Source organism: Octopus sinensis, linkage group LG3, assembly GCF_006345805.1.
Source record: "Octopus sinensis linkage group LG3, ASM634580v1, whole genome shotgun sequence".
NCBI classification, from domain to species: domain Eukaryota; kingdom Metazoa; phylum Mollusca; class Cephalopoda; order Octopoda; family Octopodidae; genus Octopus; species Octopus sinensis.
The window spans coordinates 141,318,233-141,338,340 of record NC_042999.1 but is presented as its reverse complement, the minus strand read 5'-3'; the positions used below and the strand labels follow the sequence as shown (position 1 = coordinate 141,338,340).

General features: G+C 35.2%; 1 protein-coding gene across 1 annotated transcript in view; it reads left to right on the top strand.

Moving 5' to 3' along the window:
• Positions 1-19,771, top strand: part of LOC115209329 (2-amino-3-ketobutyrate coenzyme A ligase, mitochondrial) — a 29,856-nt gene extending 10,085 nt beyond the window's left edge. The window contains exons 4-12 of the mRNA XM_029777689.2: positions 669-888; positions 3,291-3,387; positions 8,866-8,952; positions 10,478-10,560; positions 11,365-11,474; positions 13,843-13,944; positions 16,019-16,097; positions 17,060-17,107; positions 18,025-19,771. Coding sequence (XP_029633549.1) covers positions 669-888; positions 3,291-3,387; positions 8,866-8,952; positions 10,478-10,560; positions 11,365-11,474; positions 13,843-13,944; positions 16,019-16,097; positions 17,060-17,107; positions 18,025-18,134 — 936 coding nt within the window. The 3' untranslated portion in view covers positions 18,135-19,771. The remainder of the gene's footprint in view (positions 1-668; positions 889-3,290; positions 3,388-8,865; positions 8,953-10,477; positions 10,561-11,364; positions 11,475-13,842; positions 13,945-16,018; positions 16,098-17,059; positions 17,108-18,024) is intronic.
• The last annotated feature ends 337 nt before the right edge of the window (positions 19,772-20,108 follow it).

The window sequence follows — 20,108 nt, the reverse complement described above, 5'->3', positions numbered from 1 at the left end:
GCTTTACATGTTGCATATGTTTTAGTCTTTGTTTGTGCAAGTTTCAGCTCCTTGTTCCCTTTCAGAGATCTGTATTTGGGGATTTTGCCTGTGTTTTGTTGTTGTTTCTGTTCATGTTACTGATGTTGTTGTAGCAGTTTTTAAATAATGGAAATAATAGTGATAACAACAACAATAGTGGTTTCTAATTTAGATACAAGACCAGCAGTTTTGTGGGGATGTGGGTAGGTGGTGGTGGGTTTAATACTTGACTGGTACTTCCTGTTATCAACCCTGTAAGGATAAAAGGCAAAGCTGACCTTGATAAAATTTGAATTCAGAATGTAAACAGCTGGGAAAATAGCACAAGGCGTTTTTTCTTATGCTCTAACAATTCTACCAGCTTGTCACCTATAATAATAATAATAATAATAATAATCCTTACTACTATAGGCACAAGGCCTGAAATTTTTGGGAAGGAGCTAGTTGGTTACATCTACCCCAGTACTTGACTGGTACTTATTTCATTGACCTCCAAAAGGACTAAAGGCACAGTTAACTTCAGTGGAATTTGAACTCAGAACATAAAGATGGATGAATTACCACTAAGCATTTTGTCCAGCATGCAAACAATTCTGTCAGCTCATTGACTTAATAACAATAATATTAGTAAATTTCTGTTTATGCAGAATATTCATCGAGAACTTGAAGAGAAATTGGCTTCATTTCATGGAAGAGAGGATGCTATTCTCTATGCTAGCTGTTTTGATGCAAATGCTGGTATTTTTGAAGTTCTACTTAGTCCTGAAGATGCTGTTATTTCTGATGAACTCAACCATGCATCCATTATTGATGGAATTCGACTGTGTAAAGCTCAGCGCCACCGTTATCTTCACAAGAATATGGAAGGTGAAAAACATCTATTTCTTATATATATATACAAAATGAGAAAATGGAGAAACATACTTAAATCAATCAACCATCAGATAATACCCAATCAATACTTTATTACACCATTACATAACAGCAATAACATTATACATAAAATATTGCAAATATAACTAGACATAGAAATAGAAATATAAAATACAATTACATCATATCTGACAGTTGTTTCGGCCGTGAAGACAAGTATGTCTCATTTAACCTATTAGCCGTATAAAGCAGGTATAAATGAGACATTAACGAGGAAGTCTCACGGCCTCTTCAGAGAATTTAATATAAGTGTGAAAAAAATTTACATATAAATATAAAAATATAAAATATAAAAATGTGTGCATAGACACTCATAATTCTACACATATATATATATACACATTAATACAATAATACAATATAAACAAAATATATCAGTATACATTAACAAACACAGTTATTTTCCATATTGGACTCCTAGTTCCATAACTAACATCAAAGAAATACATGTACACTCACATTTAAATTTAAAGCAGACATATATATATATATATAAAACAATCCAGTTCATTAAAATGTATAACCATACAAAAAGTCAATAAAAATTAATATTAATATTAATAATAATAATAATAATAATAACAACCATGATTGTACCATGTAAAGCAAGCGGACATCTACATATCAATAAGTCTAATTCAACTGTCCGCTTGATATTGATTTTCCTAGATAGATTTGATTGGCTTATAGTTTTAAATTTGAATCACAATGGAAATTTTACGGTTAGTTAGTCAAGAAACGCACATACGCACACGCACATCCACAGATCCAGCACACATACATACATAATTATATATATACACACACACATACACACATACATAGCCACATACACAGCCAAATCATAAATAAATAAATAAATAATATAAGAGGTATAATCGTAACTATACACATGGAAAAACAGAGAAACCCAACCGATTGCACATACATGCATGCAGACATCAAGCCCCCCCAAAACGACACCAAGGCCGTGGTATTAACTAAGTAGATCCACTCACATATTTCCATAAAACATTAATTGCAAAGATACATACAATTATATCAAGACATAGAATGTAATTTTTCATAAGGTACATAATTCATATGACACCGTATTTTTCATAGCCATAGTATTTTATAACTAAAAGTCTGCTAATTATATATATATATTAATGAGTAAAACTTTGTTTTAAAAACCCCTAAGGCATGCATTTTTAATGAAATGTATCTACATACAGGTTCATTTTTGAGTTGGGTATTTGAAATTACTTACATTCTGTTATTCCTGGCAGATAGACTAGATGAAAATTGTGACACTGCTATCACCTTCATTAGGTAGGACACTGCTGCCACCACTACCACCACCACATCCATCACCATCATTACTATTCGACATGACATAGAGTATCCTTGTATCTCTTCTACAGTAAGACATCTCTATCCTCTGTTAGTCTTTCTAACCGAAATCAAGTGGTACAAAGTTACTTCATTTAATACTAAACTCACCTCCCAGTCGAGGTGGAGGGAACTTTGCCATGTAAGTTACTTGGTGACCCTGCTATATGCTGGTCCTATGGAAAGAAAAAAGTACCCAGTATACTCTGTAAAGTGGTTGGCATTAGGAAGTGCATCCAGCCATAGAAGCCTTGCCAAAGTAAACTAGAGCTTGACATAGTCCTCTGGCTTGCTGGCTCTTGTCAAACTGTCCATCCTATGCCAGCATAGAAAACAAATGTTTGATGATGATGACACAACTGTAAAGCAGTGGTTGTCATAGAGTTTTGATAAGAGAAGCTTTTCTCCAGATGTTAGTTATTTCTTTGATGTATTATATATATATGAGGGGGTACCCAAAAGAAACCAGAATTTTGCAATATTATTTTATTCACTTAGTTTTACACTTTTAATGTTGTCCAGAATTTCATGGAAGCATGTTCCTTCATTTCAACCATCACAAAAATCAACAAACAGATGAGAAGCACTGCAAAATACACATTGCAGTATAACTTCACTTGATGCCACTGGTTGGCAGACTGATGCCTGAGGGTTACATGAAGTGGCTTCTAGTGGTGGAAACCTGAACAACAACGGGCTTGTCCCACTGAGAACATTTCTGGTTACTTTTGAGTACCCCTCCATGTATGTGTGTGTGTCATGATGACATTAACATTTTAATGTCATCATGAAGATTTATTCCTCTTCCATTTAAAGTGACTAAAACTTAAGCTTATTGTTGCTTTGGCTGTTATTGTTATTGTTAAATTATTCACATAAATTATTCACATAAATTATTCACATAATTATTCACATAAATTATTCACTAAAAGAGCAGCATATGGAATCTTTCTCTTTGTTAGATTTGGAGAAAAAACTTCAAGAAACATCTGGTGCTCGACAACGCCTCATTGTTACAGATGGTGCTTTCAGTATGGATGGCAATGTGGCTCCACTAATGTGAGTAATTTTGTGGAAGACAAGCTGAATGACCCAGTGTTGTCTGGGTTGCTGCTGTTCTTCTTCAGATTAGTAAACAATAAATATGAAGATATATTTTTTTTTCTCATAATCATTTCAAAATATTTATATTTTATTAAAAAATATCCAAATTGTAATGATAATAGAATTTAGAACTGAAAAGCTGTCAATCTTGAAGCACCTCAGGGTAAACAATATTCATTGTGTAATTTTTTGTTGGTGTCCAAATGAATAAATTGTTGCTGCTTCCAACTTGTGAGCAACCAACATAGAGTTGGCCATAGGAGAAGCATGTAGTAAAGAAATGAAGCCCAACTACTTTGAGGGATTGACCCTGAGATTTGTTAATTGAAATACCAAAACTTAGTTTGACTGGAAACTGAAACCTCTTAAATTGAAATGGAACATCTGTGGGTATGAGAGGAATTTTTGGAATAAGAGCATTTTCTCTTTTGTGATTACCTGTTATGATTGTTGCCTCTATGACATGGGGCTTCATGGAAGTAACAATTAAGTTCCATTACACAGGCGAGGTGGGTCAAAATTCCTTAGCAACATAATGAGAGCACCCAACTTTATTGTCAAGTTATGTACTGGCATCCCATGGGTTTAAGTGTGTTCAGAAATTCAACGGTATTTAACAACCTGATCTTGATCGACTGTTTGAATTGATTGAAGTCATTTCTGATGTATCTGTTAACTTTTAAAGAAGTTCATGATTGAGTTTATCAACCATTTCATTAGCTGGAGCCAGTATAGCTCTTTCACATAGCCAGTTTACATCAGTGTAATTGACAATCACTCACACACTCACACACATGCACATACACTCACATACATATACTAAGACAGACATACATTGACGCACACCTCAGGGTAAACAATATTCATTATATACTTGTCAGTCATTACATATGTATGTGTATGTGTAGATGTGTGTAGATAAAGTGTTATATTGTTTTAATCCAAATGAAAATAAAAATTATCACACATACACTCACACACATATACTTGTCAGTCATCTCGTGTATATGTATGTGTAGATGTGTGTGTGTGTTTAATTCTCTGAGGCCTAACATACGTAACAAATGCATAAACAGACACATACTCATATACACATGTATGTGTAGATGTGTGTGTGTGTTTAATTCTCTGAGGCGTAACACATAACGAATACACAAACACACTCACAGACACATACACACTCATATACAAAATGTAATGTCATTGTGGTGGTGGTAGTATAAAATATCTTTACTATAGTTGACTATAGAAAGATTATTTTAGATAAAATGTAATATTGTTTTAATCCAAATAAAAACAAAAATTACATGTTGACACTCATGGGGGTCTAATACTATTTACCTTGTAAAATTTTGTTTTTTTGGTCGAGCTGTTTGAGAATGCATAGGAGACAGAGAGACAAAGAATTTTATATAGAGAGATATTTCATTCAAATACTTTTTTTACTTTTAAATCTAATCAATTTTTTTCTTATAAATTTCATAATGGTTATCAAAAATAAATCATTTGGAAATTAAAACAATTTATTAAAACAAAACTAAATTTTTAGCCATTGTCTTTAAGAAAAACAAAAGGCTGGTCAAATTTTAAATTGCAAGTACCTTTTTAATACAATCATTAACATTCATATATTAATCATGTTGCATTAATCCCAAGAGATATTTGTTTTAGAATTAATTCAGTGTTTGCTTGTGGTAGCTGAATTTTATTGATTAGTTTAAGCATGGTCACATGGGGTGTCAAAACTCTCCTACAGAAAGCTTTGTGCCATCCTTCCAGAGATTTGGTTGATTCATTTTATAGTCTGATTTTAAAGAGTATGCACCTTAAACCACTGCACTTTAATATTGCAAAGTCATGTTCTTTCAGTATTCAAAAAAAAAAAAAATCTTGCATTGCACTGTATCCAATTCTTCATCTACAAAATCCAGGGATTCATTCTATTCATTGCACATATCTTACAGTGGAACTAATGCTAAACCTTCCAATATATAGTAACCAGAATATGTAGGAATGGTAGAAATTTAGTCAGTTATTAACTTTGCTATCAACAAAGCATTTTCTGGAGTGAAATAGTAATCTATTTATGTTAAATTTGGAATCATACACTGAAAATTAGTAACCCAAAGCACAGAAACATTCCATCATTAGCCCTCATTTTCATTGCTAACATTAAGTTTTTCACTATTGAATAAACACAAACACCCTCATTTTCTCCATTACAAATATATATCACTTCTTGTCTTTAGAGCATTACTTTGTCATATTATTCAGCATAAACTGTGCACTAATTAATCTTTATGCAGCATTGTATCACATATACTTGAAGATAATTCACTCATATAATTGCAAATGTCACTTAATTTGATTGCAAGACATGTTGCTTTATATATTCGATTGCTTTTAAAGCACAAATATGGTTCAGATGTGGTGGATGTCAAAGGCAATGAGCTGGCAGAATCATTAGCATGTTGGGTGAAATGAGTGGTGGTATTTCGTTTGCCACTATGTTCTGAGTTCGAATTCTGCCGAAGTCAACTTTGCCTTTCATCCTTTCGGATGAAATCAACTTATCCCCTCTGCACAAATTTCAGGCCTTGTGCCTATAGTAGAAAGGATGACAATGGCTATGAGGAAGGAATGTTTGGATAACATCAGCAAAAGTTGCAATTGAAGCTTAGCACTCAGAACAATTCTCACATCTCCAATATTATATATATATATATATATATATATATGCATGCATATGTTGAAAAGTGGCTATTAAATGATGATGGCGATGATGATGATCTTGTATAAATAGAAAGAAAAATTTATATTATTTGACATTTTGGTATTGGTATTTTGTTCAAGTGCCAGTATGATCTCAGCATTGTGTATTCAGTAGGAAAATGGTTATATAAAAGATGGAGTGGAAATCTCTGGCAGATTGACAGAGAACAAGGATTTCAAATGTGCTAGATATATATAGTTGTCCGTAGGGGCATCTATGAAATGAAGTCGATGAACTGTTCAGGTAGTTTATTATCTACATGATGTAATTAGCATTTGGAGTACACTGAATATATAGTAACCAGAATAAGTAGGAATGGTAGAAATTTAGTCAGTTATTAACTTTGTTATCAACAAAGATTTCCTTTTTCTATATATAAATGGTTAAGAAACATATTAGAATTGGATAGTAGTGGAATAAGTATATTGAATACAGGTTAGAAAGAAATTAACCTGGTATTATCTGTTGGGTGTTTGATGTTAAATTTAATAAGTGGAGTGTAAAGGAGTGAAGTAAATAGCTGGGCATTAAGGGCATCAGCCGAGGAATGTAGAAAACATGATTGCACTGATATTGGCAATGAGTGTAAGATGATAAAGTACTACATACTGACGATTGACAGAACCAGTGACAGAGACATGGAAAGAACTGATGAGCTCAAATCTTAAGATGCTAGGCCTCACATCTAAGCTGGCAAAAGATCTAGATGCATGACAATATAGTAGATACGAGGGGCGTTCAATAAGTAATGCCCCTGACCCACTTCCCATAGCAGTAGAGCACAGTTATTAGTCTTTTTCTACCTAGAAACCACCCAGAGTTACGCATTTCTCCCATTGTTTGATGCAGCTCTGGAGACCGTTTTTGTAGAAGACCCCAGCTTGGTCCTCCAACCACGACGTGACTTCAGAAATCAAGGCTGCATCATCTGGGAAACGCTTTCCTTTCAAAAACAACTTCATGGCTGGGAAGAGGTGAAAATCCGAGGGTGCAAGGTCAAGAGAGTAGGGGCATGGGGGAGGAGTTCATAGCCGCACGCCTATGCTTCTGATCTGGCGACCATCGAGTTGTGGACCGGAGCGTTGTCCTGCAGGAGGAGGATGCCTTTGCTGATCTTGCCCCGCCTCTTGATTTTGATAGCTTCTCTTAATTTCATCAAAAGTGAAGCATAATAGGCTCCTGTAATTGTGGTACCCTTTGCCAGGAAATCTGTCATCACTACTCCATCCTGGTCCCAGAAGACTGTGAGCATGACCTTGCTAGCTGAGGGCTGCACCCTTGTCTTCTTTGGAGGAGGTGAGTCACGGTGCTTCCACTGCATTGACTGGGCTTTTGTCTCTGGATCATAGTGATGGACCCAGGTTTCATCCTGTGTAATCAGTCTTTTGAAAAATTTTGACTCATCTTGGCACATCTCCAAATTCGTCCTCGAGCACTCGACGCGTTCTTGCTTCCGGAAAGGTGTGAGCAACCTGGGAATCCATATGGCAGACACCTTTTGCATACGCAAATGGTCATGAATGATTGGTTTCCACAGACCCAGTACTAATCTTGACCTCATGGGCTATTTGGCGAATAGTTATGCATCGATCTTCCAAAATGGCAGCCTGAACTTGATGGACAGATGCCTCATCAATAGCAGTAGGGGGCGACCACATCTGGGAGCTGTTTCCACAGAGTTCCGACCATGTTTGAATTCACAATGCCAGCGTTTTACAAGGTCATATGATGGGGCATCATCACCATAAGTTACTTTCATTTCATCAAAAGTCTCCCGTGGTGTGCGTCCTTTCAAATATAAAAAGCGGATCACTGCCCGACACTCAACAGGCTCCATTTCACACTTGACTCAGTTCAAACACCTGTAAATCAGAAACCACAATTAGTTCAGAGCTGTAATTTACCACTTCATCTATGGAGATATGAATAATTGCACATGCAAAATTTCAGCTAGATCAAACAACTGCAAGTGGGTCAGAGACATTACTTATTGAACGCCCCTCGTATGTCCTACCCATGCCAATATGGATAAACGGATGTTAAAATTATGATAATTGTAATGACCTTGTTTGTTACCCTCAGCAAATAATTCAAAATAGTTATATTTTCTTTTCATGTTGACCTGGCTTCACTGTTTTTATATATTAAGTTACACTCTCTTTTATAGCCATTTTGGATTTTCCATGAGTAAATTGGTTTTTTGCAGATTTACTAGTTTTTACCAGTCATGTTCTCTTTTTATAGTAATCCAGCCAAATGCCACTCTCAACCATTAAGTACGAGGAGGTGCTGAAAAGTTCCTGGCTTTAAGAGTATTGTGAAAGGCCTGGCTGGAGGCCCAACCTTCCTAGTTCTTTTACAGGGCTTAGAATAACTGAAAGCCTGCTGCAATAAGTGTGGGAACCTAAGAGGGGGATATGTTGAATAAAATCATAATTAACTTATCCTCCTGTGTTTTCTTTTAACCAAAGCCAGTAACTTTTCAGCACCTCATCATATATTATATAAACAATTATCTTTTCATTTTTCATTCAACTTAAAACAGTATAAAATAAGTTGCTATCATCATTCCTAATCCTTTGTAACTTTCAAGGTATTTTTCCCACCTTGGTAACTTCTGAACATTTGAAACTAAACTTCTTAATTTTTCTTCTTTTCAGAGAAATCTGTGACTTAGCTGACAAATACAATGCTATTGTGTTTATTGATGAATGTCATGCTACTGGATTCTTTGGTAAGACTGGCAGGTAATTCAAATTTCCTTTCTTTCCTTGTTTGCTTTTCAATATGAACAAATGCTGTTATATAATTCTATTTACCTTGTTTCAGTCATTGGATTGTGGCCACGTTGAGGCACCACTTTGAAGGGTTTATTCAAATGAAGTGGCCCCAGTACTTATTTTTGAAAGTCTGACACCTTTACTATCAGTCTCTTTTGCCGATCTACTAAGTTACGAGGATGTAAACACCCGTTGTCAAGTGGTGGGAGGACAGACAAACTCACATACACATATATTTACAGGGTGCAATGTGTAAATTGTCACCATTTTATATTTTTAATTTCGTGCATGCACATTGCTTGTTTTTGATTTTGTCGACTACACAGTATAGTAGGGTCAGTTGGACACCATCTATGAAAAAAACAGCACCATGATGCAATTCACTCTGCTAGAAATTTGAAAATGACATGCTGTATTGCTTGGCATTCGTGCTAGAAGCACCAATATGAGAATTTCAAAGGGTCTGGGTGTCAATCTGAGGACATGTACCAAGAGTGATAAAAATCAAACATCCAGTCAACATCATGGTATTTGGAGTGATCACTAGTGATAGCAACGTTATGCTTCCAGTCATCTTCCCAGGTGGCCTCAGACTCAACATGGAGGCCTATATCAAGTGCCTGGAGGAAATAGTGCTGCCCTGGGTCAAGAAGGTGGCTGCTGGAAGACCCTATGTTTGATAACAGGACTCTACACCATGCCACACAAGCATGAGAACCCAGTCATGGCTGTCAGACAATTTCTGCGATCACATCACCCCAGACTGCAACCCCTTTGATTATTATGTGTGGGGTGCAGTTGAGCAAGAAACTAACAAAACTCCTTGTAAGACTAAAGATGAATTGAAGGCAAGGATTATGGCAACATTCACCAACTTAAACACGGAGACCAAGCAGAAGAGTTGCAGGAGATTCTGAAGTCATCTGGAGGCTGTAGTTGAAGCCAATGGTGATTTTAGGGAATAAATTTACTCTTTAGTATTTCAAGATATTTTTATGTAATTTTAGTAAATATATCTGTTAAAATGAGAGGTCAGTGTTATTTTCATTTTTACGTAATTTAGATGACATCTTATTCATCGTGCCCTGTATATGTATGTATGCGTGCATGCATGCATACATACACACACACACAATGACCTTTGACACGATTTTGTCAACCAAATTCACTCAAAGCATTGGTCAGCTCGTGGCTATAATAGAAGACCCTTGCCTACAATGGGATTGAACTCTTAAACTGTATGGTTGCAAAACAAGCTTCTTAATCACACAGTCATGCCTGTATCTATTCTTTAACCTGTAATTTTATACACTCCTATTTTTTAAGTAGAGAATTTTCAGGAGTTAAATTTCTATTCTATGTTATAATTAATTTTCCTTATACTATTTATCTTTTGGTAGTCCTTTATTTAATAAGTTTTTCAGTTAGTTACTACTTGTCTAAATGTGACTGAAAATTTACAGTTATATTTTTATATCTTTCCTTTTTCTAGAGGAACTGAAGAATATTATGGCATTGAAGGCCGTGTTGATATCATCAATTCTACCCTTGGAAAAGCATTGGGTGGTGCTGCAGGTAAGCCTGATGTCATTATCACACCAATGAGATCTTTTTTAATCATATTTTTGTCTGCTTCAATATTATAATGTTATGGTTATTGTTATTGCTATATGATTGCTATATTATCGTCATCATTGCTATCATTTGTTTCACTATAAAAAACTGTTATCTTTTTTTATCACCATTACCTTCATCAGCAGCAGCACCTAATAATACCATCATCATTATTAGCAGCAACAGCAAAAATACCATCAACATCATTAATATCATGAGCAACAGCTCTTCTTTCATTACTTTGCTCATCCCCTTCATAATCATTACTCTCATCTAGTTTTTAACAACTTTTATAAGTTATCAGGAGTTTGATATTTGTTTCCTATATTGCATATAGCAAACATATATACCTATCATTCCCCTGGAGGAATGTTGGACCTCATGGAGGCAATGACTGAGACCTTTGGCATTATGTTGTGCTTGTCAAAAATACCCATCAAGCCGAGCAAAATCACAGCCGTTACAGATATTGGTGTCAAGTAAATTAGCACCTGTGCCAGTGGTATGTAAAAGCACCCCGGTGTCACGCAAATTGGCCTCCATGCCGGTGACATGTAAAAGCACCCATTACACTTTCAGCGTGGTTGGCGTTAGGAAAGGTATCCAGCCATAGAAAACCATACTAAATCAGACTGGAGTCTGGTGCAGCCTTCCAGCATGCCAGCCTAGTCAAACCGTCCAATCCATGCCAGTGTAGACAATGGATGTTAAGTGATAATGATATATATATTTCTTTGTTTTCTATTTCTAATTCCTGAATTTCAGGTGGATATACTACTGGACCCAAGGCTTTGATTGATTTGTTACGACAGAGGTCTCGCCCATACTTATTCTCCAACACACTTCCACCTCCAGTTGTGGCCAGTGCTAGCAAGGTTAGTAACATCTAACATCTCTGGAATATTTGTGTACTAATTAACTGTCCTACATTGTCGTGATAATCATTGACAATGTGAGAAGTTGTAAGGTGTAAAACATGAAACAATATATAAGTATTGTAACAAGGGGAATTTGAACATCATTATGAAAATGAATGCTATATCATCATCATCATTTTAATGTCTACTTTTCCATGTTTATGTGTCGGATGAAAGTATGTTGAAGCAGAGCTTTCTACAGCTAGGTGTTCTGTTGTTAATGTCCATCTGTTTCCAAACGAGGTAATAATCTACCAAACAGCAAACAGTCTGGACATTTTTATAAGGAAAACTGGAAACAAACAACATTGAATGAGATTTTATTTACAAAGATTATGCAGCATGTCAAGTCATATCAAGAAGCCCAGATTTGCTTTTGCAGCAAAATGATAAATGATACTGTGCTGTGAGCTACTGCTTACAACCAGCAAATACAAGTGAAGATTATGGTAATACACACACACACTCACACATCATCATCATTTCACATCCATCTATGCTAGCATGAATTGGATGTTTTGGCAAGATCCAACAAGCTGAAGGACTGCATTGTGCTCCAATAGCTGATTAGGCATGGTTTCTATAGCTGGATGTCTTTTGTAATACTAACCATTTTACAGACTGTAGTGGATGCTTTTCATGAAGCCAGCACTTTTGATGTCACTAATTAACTCTCAAAACACACACACAAAAAAAGAAAGAAATGACCCTTTGAGTGGGTGGGATTGTAGTAGGCTAGAGTATGATAGAGGAGATAAATGACTACCATGCATTATGTAAGGTTGGGTGGGAGTAGCTTGAAAGAAGACAATGATGATGCTGATGATAATGGTTTTAGATGAGTGAAGAGGTGAATGTAGTATAATGAACAAGGAGGGAGGTGTGGTTGTGGGTGAATATCATTATGATGGGAGGGGAACGTGAAAGAATAGGAGTGGTTTAGAAAGGTGTTAAATGTTGTTCAGTAAGAGTGGAGAACTGCTGTGTAATAACCTGTAGATAGCTCAGAAAATAGAAATATGATGTTTGGTATGGGAGAGTAGGTGGTGGGGGTGGGGAAGGTGTACTGTGACAGAGATGGATGTCGGCAGTACTTAGGAGTAGCTATACTGAGTGATGGACAAGGAGGTGGGGGTCATTGATGGCAGATATGATGGGGATAAGAGATAAAAGGTGTTAAAGATAAGGTATAGCAGTCATAAAATGTAACTCAGAGGATAACGAGTGATAACTGGAGGCATAGAAAGGGGTGATTAGTGGGAAGGAATTATATATATCATCATCATCATTGTTTTAATGTTCAATTTTCCATGCTTACATGGTTAGGATGGGATTTTTTTGTTAAGGCTGATATTCTTTAGCCAGACACCCTTTCTGTTGCCAGCCTTCATGTGTTTCCAAGTAAGGTAATATTTTCCCTGGCCAAACATGTTTTTCATGAAGACTAAAAATGAACAACATGCATGTGGTCTGAAAACAAGGACACACATACATATTCACACAATGGGTTTCTTTCAGTTTTTGTCTTAGAAATCCAATCACAAGGCTTTAATCAGCTCAAGACTAGAATACAATTACCCAAGGTGCTGTGCAGCAGGCCTGAACCCAGGATCATATGGTTTGGAAGCTAGCTTCTTAACCACACAGTCACACCTACTCCTATTTATAAATACACTACCATAAATCCTCGAGTATAATACGCAGGGGATTTTTAGGGGGCTCTACCTCTGATAAACCTAAGCTTTGTGTATAAAACGTACCTCTTCTCTACTTGAGTTGTGCATAATTAAGCCAGCAGCACCTAGTCGAACAAACACTTCCATGCATGTGTAATACAATAATGGTGATGTTCTTAACTGTTATATGGGAATGTAAATATGTTTGCAAATTGTTTTTGTCACATGTTATTCTGTGTTCTGAATACTTTTATTTTAATTAATGTTGCTTACTGCAAGTTATGGAGGATTCTTTTATGACTTCATTGCTTTCAGGCTTAGCTTAAGGTATTTTCGTGCCCGACATCACAAAATGCATCTGAATAAACATTGCCGGACAGCAAATAGAGACTCGGACATTGCTTAGAAAATATTTTTCATTTTTAACCTCGTATATAGTATGCACTAGGGATTTTGACCTTTAAATTTTTGGGGAAAAAAATGCGGATTATACTTGAGGATTTACAATATTTATAAAAAGTGTAGCTGTAAAATCACACCTTCAATATATACTTCTAGCTGTATACTGTTTACAATAGACAAGGTATACGTTCATAATGTACCTAATGTAATGTGATAGCTTTTATTGATTGGTTTTTCTCTTTTTTTAGGCATTAGATCTTATCATGCAAGATGACAGCCTGACTGGTAAGGTTCTGTCAAATACAAAACGTTTTCGAACTCAGATGGTCAATGCTGGCTTTACTATGTCTGTAAGTTTTACTTCTTTTTATCTATCTCATTAACTGCATTCATCATCATTATCATTTTCTAATGTCCACTTTTCCATGCTTGCATGGTCATTTTATTGAAGTAAATTTTCTACAGTAGGGTGCACTTCCTTTCACTAACCTTCACCTGTTTCCAAGCTAGGTAATATTTCCCATGGTCTGACAGGTTTTTACAGAAGATTGGAAATGACATTTATAGCTACCACATAATATCAAGATAAGGAGGTATGCATGTACACACACACACACACTCAATGGGCTTCTTTCAGTTTCTGTCTACCAAGTCTACTCACAAAGCTTTGTTTAGCTTAGGGCTATAGTAGAAGACACTTGCCCAAGGTGCCATGCAGTGGGACTTAGCCTCACATGTATGCCTGTGTCCTTCTATTAATTTATTATGTTTCAGTTGGAGCCTGTGGCCCTACTAGGTCATTGCCATTGTTGCTCATGCTTGCTTATTTTAGACTCACAACCTTTCCCCTGAATCTGTTCTGTGTCTGGAATCTAGTCTCCAGAATCAGTCCTGGGTGAACAATAATATTGGTTACAAGTTTCTAATGGGTCAATCACTGGTTCACTGCATTTCTGACAGCAAGAATAACTTAATGTACAACAATTATCACAAAGAATTTTGTTCAAAATGCACTGATTGTATGGTTTTCTTGCTAATACTTATATACTTTACTGATACATATAAGTATAAAAAGAGAATATTCATGAACAACAGCTTTGAAATTTCAAATAGGTATACAGTCTTATTGTTCTTTTGGGTCTGGTAGAAATTGTTTCTTTCCTGACAAGGGTGAAAAATAAACAGCCATTATGATTCCTCTTTAACTCATAAAGTTTGAGTTATCTTCCTTAAAACTACAACAATTATGTTGACAGAAAAATACTGTAGATAAATATAAGAACTCATATCCATATTTAGCTTTGCTGTGGAAATTGACCAACAAGGACTTCTATTAGTAGCCTGATATTTCTATTAATATCTTTGGAAAACCTGAATATTAAGCTTTCAGCAGTTCTTGAGAATTCTAGATTGGCAAAGTTGTTGGAACTTGGGGCAAAAATACCTTGCAGTTTTTTGCTTCAGCCCTTCATATTCTGAGTTTGTCAGTGATGACACTGGTGCCAAGCTGTATCAGCTTTTGCCTTCCCCTTGGATAACATCAAAGCCATTGTGAAGGAAGACTTGCTGCATTGATAACGGCTGGTCTTCCATAAAAAAAACAAAAAAAACATGCCCAGACCTGCACCATAAAAAGGAACATTGCAAGAGTTGATTCATGATCAATCCTGATAGATGGAGGCCTTATATATACTTGTAAATGTATATATATAAAATGTAGAATATATAACAATAGAATGACTCTGTTTTTTCTCATCTTTTAGTCAGTAAGGAAGTCATGACCCATTACATGGTATCCAAAACTAGAGGGAAGAAGAAAGTTATTCTCAAACATGAAAGCTGGCCCAAATATTTGCAGTAGGTCAGGGTCTGCCCCAAAAGTGCAAGATAGAGGTATTAAACCAGGCATTAGATTAAGTTTACCCCCCAAGTAGGCAATGGCAGAATTTGAACTCAAAACAAAGGGGTAGAACAAATACCATAAAGCATCTGACATGATTTTCTTATGTGTTTACTAATCCATCACTCTGGGTTGATATTTTATTGATGATGAAAGGCAAAGTTGATCTCAGTGGCATTTGAATTCAGGATACATTAAGTTGGTACAAAACCATGAGGTATTCTATACAGCGCTCTAATGACTACCCCAATTCATCACTAATGTTATGAATTAGAATTCTGCAGATTGACTTTGCCATTCATTTCATTAAACTTAATAAGAGAAGTGTTGTGTCCTGGATTCAATCCTCTATACCTCTATAAATTTTCATTCTCTGCCAATTTAAAAATAAAACCATATATCTATATCTGCCTGCCTGCCCTCCTCCCTCTTAAAAAATGAGAAGAGATGAACAAGACACTCATGATATTATTAATCTACTTTTCTTAATAAGGTTTAATATTTTTTTGCATTTTACTCTTTAGGGTGATCCTGACCATCCAATTTGTCCTGTGATGCTGGGAGATGCTCGACTTGCTTCAAATTTTGCTGATAAAATGCTGCGTAAGTAATCAAACTTTTGTAGATTTAAAAAGAGATGGTCTTTATTTTAAGCCATTTTTTGATATTGAAATTTCCTAAATACAGCATTTTATTTAAATGTTTGCTTTGATTATGGCTGTCATTAGAGAAGGCAACAGTTTAGTAATAAATACTTATATTAGAATTTTAAGGTACTAGGTTTAAACCATTCCCAATTCAATGAGTCTCCCTTTTTTATTACTAGCTTGGTTCAGGGAAAGGCTCTCACAAGCCATGTAAGATTGACACTATTATTATTCTACCTAAAATGTTGCAAGTCAACAACTGTAGGGTGAGAATTCCAAAGAGAAAATGTTCTGGGATGACAGGTGTGGTTAGACATCTTTCCAAAAATGTCCTTCATTGTCAATATGGAACATTTTTCTTTTTTCTCCAAAAATTTCATCTGAATATAACTTGTGGGCATGTATGACACTGTTATAGTTTCAGAATGAAGGGCATTACAGTAGTTTTCTTTGACATTCTCCTTGTCATGTCTGCAATGGATATAGCATTTGTAAAGGTATAGAAAAGATGCCTATGTGAGAAATCAGTATTGCATTGTATGACATTTGGAATGAAACTGGTTTGATAAGCTTTAATTAGTCATTGAGCCATCATGTTATCCTCATGCAGTGTTTGTAGATGAAGTCAGCCTGAGTGGGCTTCTCTCTTGCCAGACTAGAAAAATGCAGGCAAAGTGACTCAATGCTAAATTTAATATCACATTTAGACCACCTAGAAATTGTACAAGGAGATTCTAATGTATGAGATTCTCACATCCAGCACATACCAGCATGACTGCTACAGATAAAACATTGAATCAATGATAATGATGAGGAATCCTCATAATTTCTGTACTTCTGTTTTACTAGGCCAAGTAAAATTTGTTTTTTTTCACATTTGAATATGTTTATGATTTTTCTGTTTCATTATTTCTACAGAGCAAGGCATCTATGTAATTGGTTTCAGTTATCCAGTTGTGCCAATAGGTTGGTTTCTTTTCATTTTTCCAGTATCTGTAATGAAAGAGAGAGAGACTGAGTGAGTGAGACATATAGAAAAACATACTAATCTTTGTAGTTATTACCAAGTATTGAATTAATGAAACCAGCTGGATAAAATGGCACAAGATGGCAGTATATAATTGATATACTTAGTTTGTCAGTGATGGCACTAGTGCCAAGCTGTATCAGCTTTTGCCTTACCCTTGGACAACATCAAAGCTACTGTGAAGGAAGACTTGCTGCATTGATAACTGCTGGTGTTCCATATAAAAAAAACAGGTAAATGTCATCCAAGGGCTGCTTCATCAATCATCAAGATCATCGTTTAATGTTTGTTTTCCATGCTAGCACAGCTATCCTGTCTGCTTTGGTCAGATCAGGGCTATAGTTGAAGATGTTTGCCCTTAGTACAAAGCTATGAGACTGAACCTGGAACCATGGACTGGAATTGAAAAAAATAACTTTGCCACTTTAAGATTCAGTATAAGATTTTGTTCAATTTCAGTTTTGATACTGTTGAGCAAATAACAGACATGCCCTCTCCTAACTAAGATACCAGTTGTGCAATATGTATTTATTGTACAACATGGTAATTGAAGCAATATAGAAGTGGAAAGCATACTTTAAGACATCACAAATAACTGCAGAGAATTTGACTATCTAATCTGCATTAATAATCCAATCTCATTACTGGGCTATTTTACTGCTACTGTATAAGAAAAGAAAGTCCTGATTTTTATGAAGGTACAAAACAGATAACGAAAAAATATTTAAATAACTTCAAAATAATCTCAATCATTATCAAGCCTAATGACTACCATGCCTCTCTTTGTTACTCCCTCTCTTCTTGATTCTTATATTTTCACCAATTTAGCTTCATTTTGCATTTGTTTATTTTTCAGGTAAAGCTCGGATCAGGGTTCAAATCTCAGGTGCTCATTCTGAGGAAGATATTGATCGTGCTGTGTCTGCATTCATAAATATTGGCAGAGAACTCAAAGTTATCAGTTAAAAAGTATAAAACAAACAAACACTCTTATTGTTGCTAATGCTGCTGGTGTTGGAATTTTTCTCATTTCTTCCAATTTCTTAAATGGTTCTTTTGTCTTTATCAAACTCACTTAAGGCCCTTGCTGTGGCTAGACTAATGTATAGCCCCTGTTGTGACTGGGCTTACTCATTGCCTGCCTCTAACATATTATTCTTTATCCCATCTATCATTGAGTTTCTTTCCCAATATAGTCTTAATCCCTCTTCTCTCCTCCATCTCTTTCTCTCACTAAGCTGTTAAATTATACTATTATTATTCACAAATTGTACTGTTATATTAACTTTTTTCTAGAATATTCTGTCTCTTTCTTTCTTTCTCTTTTTTTCCCCACCAGTTTCTTCTCTCTCACCACTTCGGTATTAGCTACATGTTACAGACATACACTAACATTTATACATACACACATTTACACATGCACAGATTTGTATGTGTTTATAAAGAGATGTGCACCAAATTATGTGCTATTTCCTTGCAGTTGAAATCTTTTAAAATTAATCAAAACAGATTCTCAGTCTTGGAAAATTATTCACATATCAAGCTCTTACTGAATCTATAATTGAGCTTTAAATCTCAAAAAACATATATTCTTTTATACATTCCAGCCATGTGGCTGCGGTCATGCTGGAACAGTATTTTAAAAATAAAATTTAAAATATATATGAAAATCTAAATAAGCTATATAAAAAAAAAATAGTTGTAAGCCCAATTTGAACAATATGAGAATTAAAAAAAAAAAAAATCTGGATCAAAAATAATTGGAGGATGAATCTCAGAAGATTTCCATGTGGAAACTTCACCATTTCCTAATTATTATTTTAATCATAAAAGGACTAATTCACCTGAAATACTGGAATGCCAGATTAAGTACATTGATTGGCATTAATTAAGTCCTTTTATGTTTTTGAATTCAAATCCCATGAAGATCAACTTTACTGTTCATCTCACTGGGATTGATAAAATGAAAAAAAAAAAACAGTAATGTCTAAGTTTGAATCTGTTGATTACACTTCATTTCTACAAATTCCTGGCCTTTTGCCAACCTTAGAGATTATTATTATTGTGATGAGTGCTATTGTTGTGATGGCAAGTTGTTTTTTCAATTAATATTTTCATTCCTGACTGAAGCATTATTGCCACATAAACTCATTCCTTCTTCCTATAAATTTGAGGCTTTATGTTTTAAACATTATTGTGGTAAATGCCATGGTGCTATGGTAATGAATCCACAGTGGATTCAACTGCCTCATTTCATACTTCCAACTGAACCACATTAACTTTTATAGCTAATTTTCTTGCAGCATCATAGCTTCCTATTTTCCTGTTCCTTACCAATTCAATTATGTAAAATATATTATTGTTATTATGATAGGTGCCAGATACAGTTTAGTGAACTAATTTTATCACTTGATTTTGATTCCCAGCAGAAACTATTTTCATGCCTCTGCAACCCCTAATGCCTTTAGGAAAGCCATGAGCATCACAATTTACCAAACATTTGCTTCTTATAAATCTCTGAGGAATTACGATCTGACAAATTAAGATCTGAGGTATTGTGTTGATAAAATAAAGATCTGTGGGTTTTTTTTACCTAGAAAGTATTGTTGTTATTGCTGTTGTTGATGTTGTTATTATTAAGGTGGTGTGCTGGCAGAATAATTAGCATGCCTATCGAAATGCTTAGTAGCATTTCATCTGGCTTTACATTCTGAGTTCAAATTCTGCCATGGTTGACTCTGGCTTTCATCATTCCAGGGTCAATAGAATAAGTATCAATTGAATTGTAAAACCAATGTAATCAACTTCTCTGAAATTACTGACCTTGTGCCAAAATCTGGAAGCAATAAATTTGAAACCCTTATTATTATTTATTGTTGTTAAGGTGGTGAGCTGGCAGAATCATTAGCATCCTGGGCCTGAAATTTTGGGGAAGTGGAT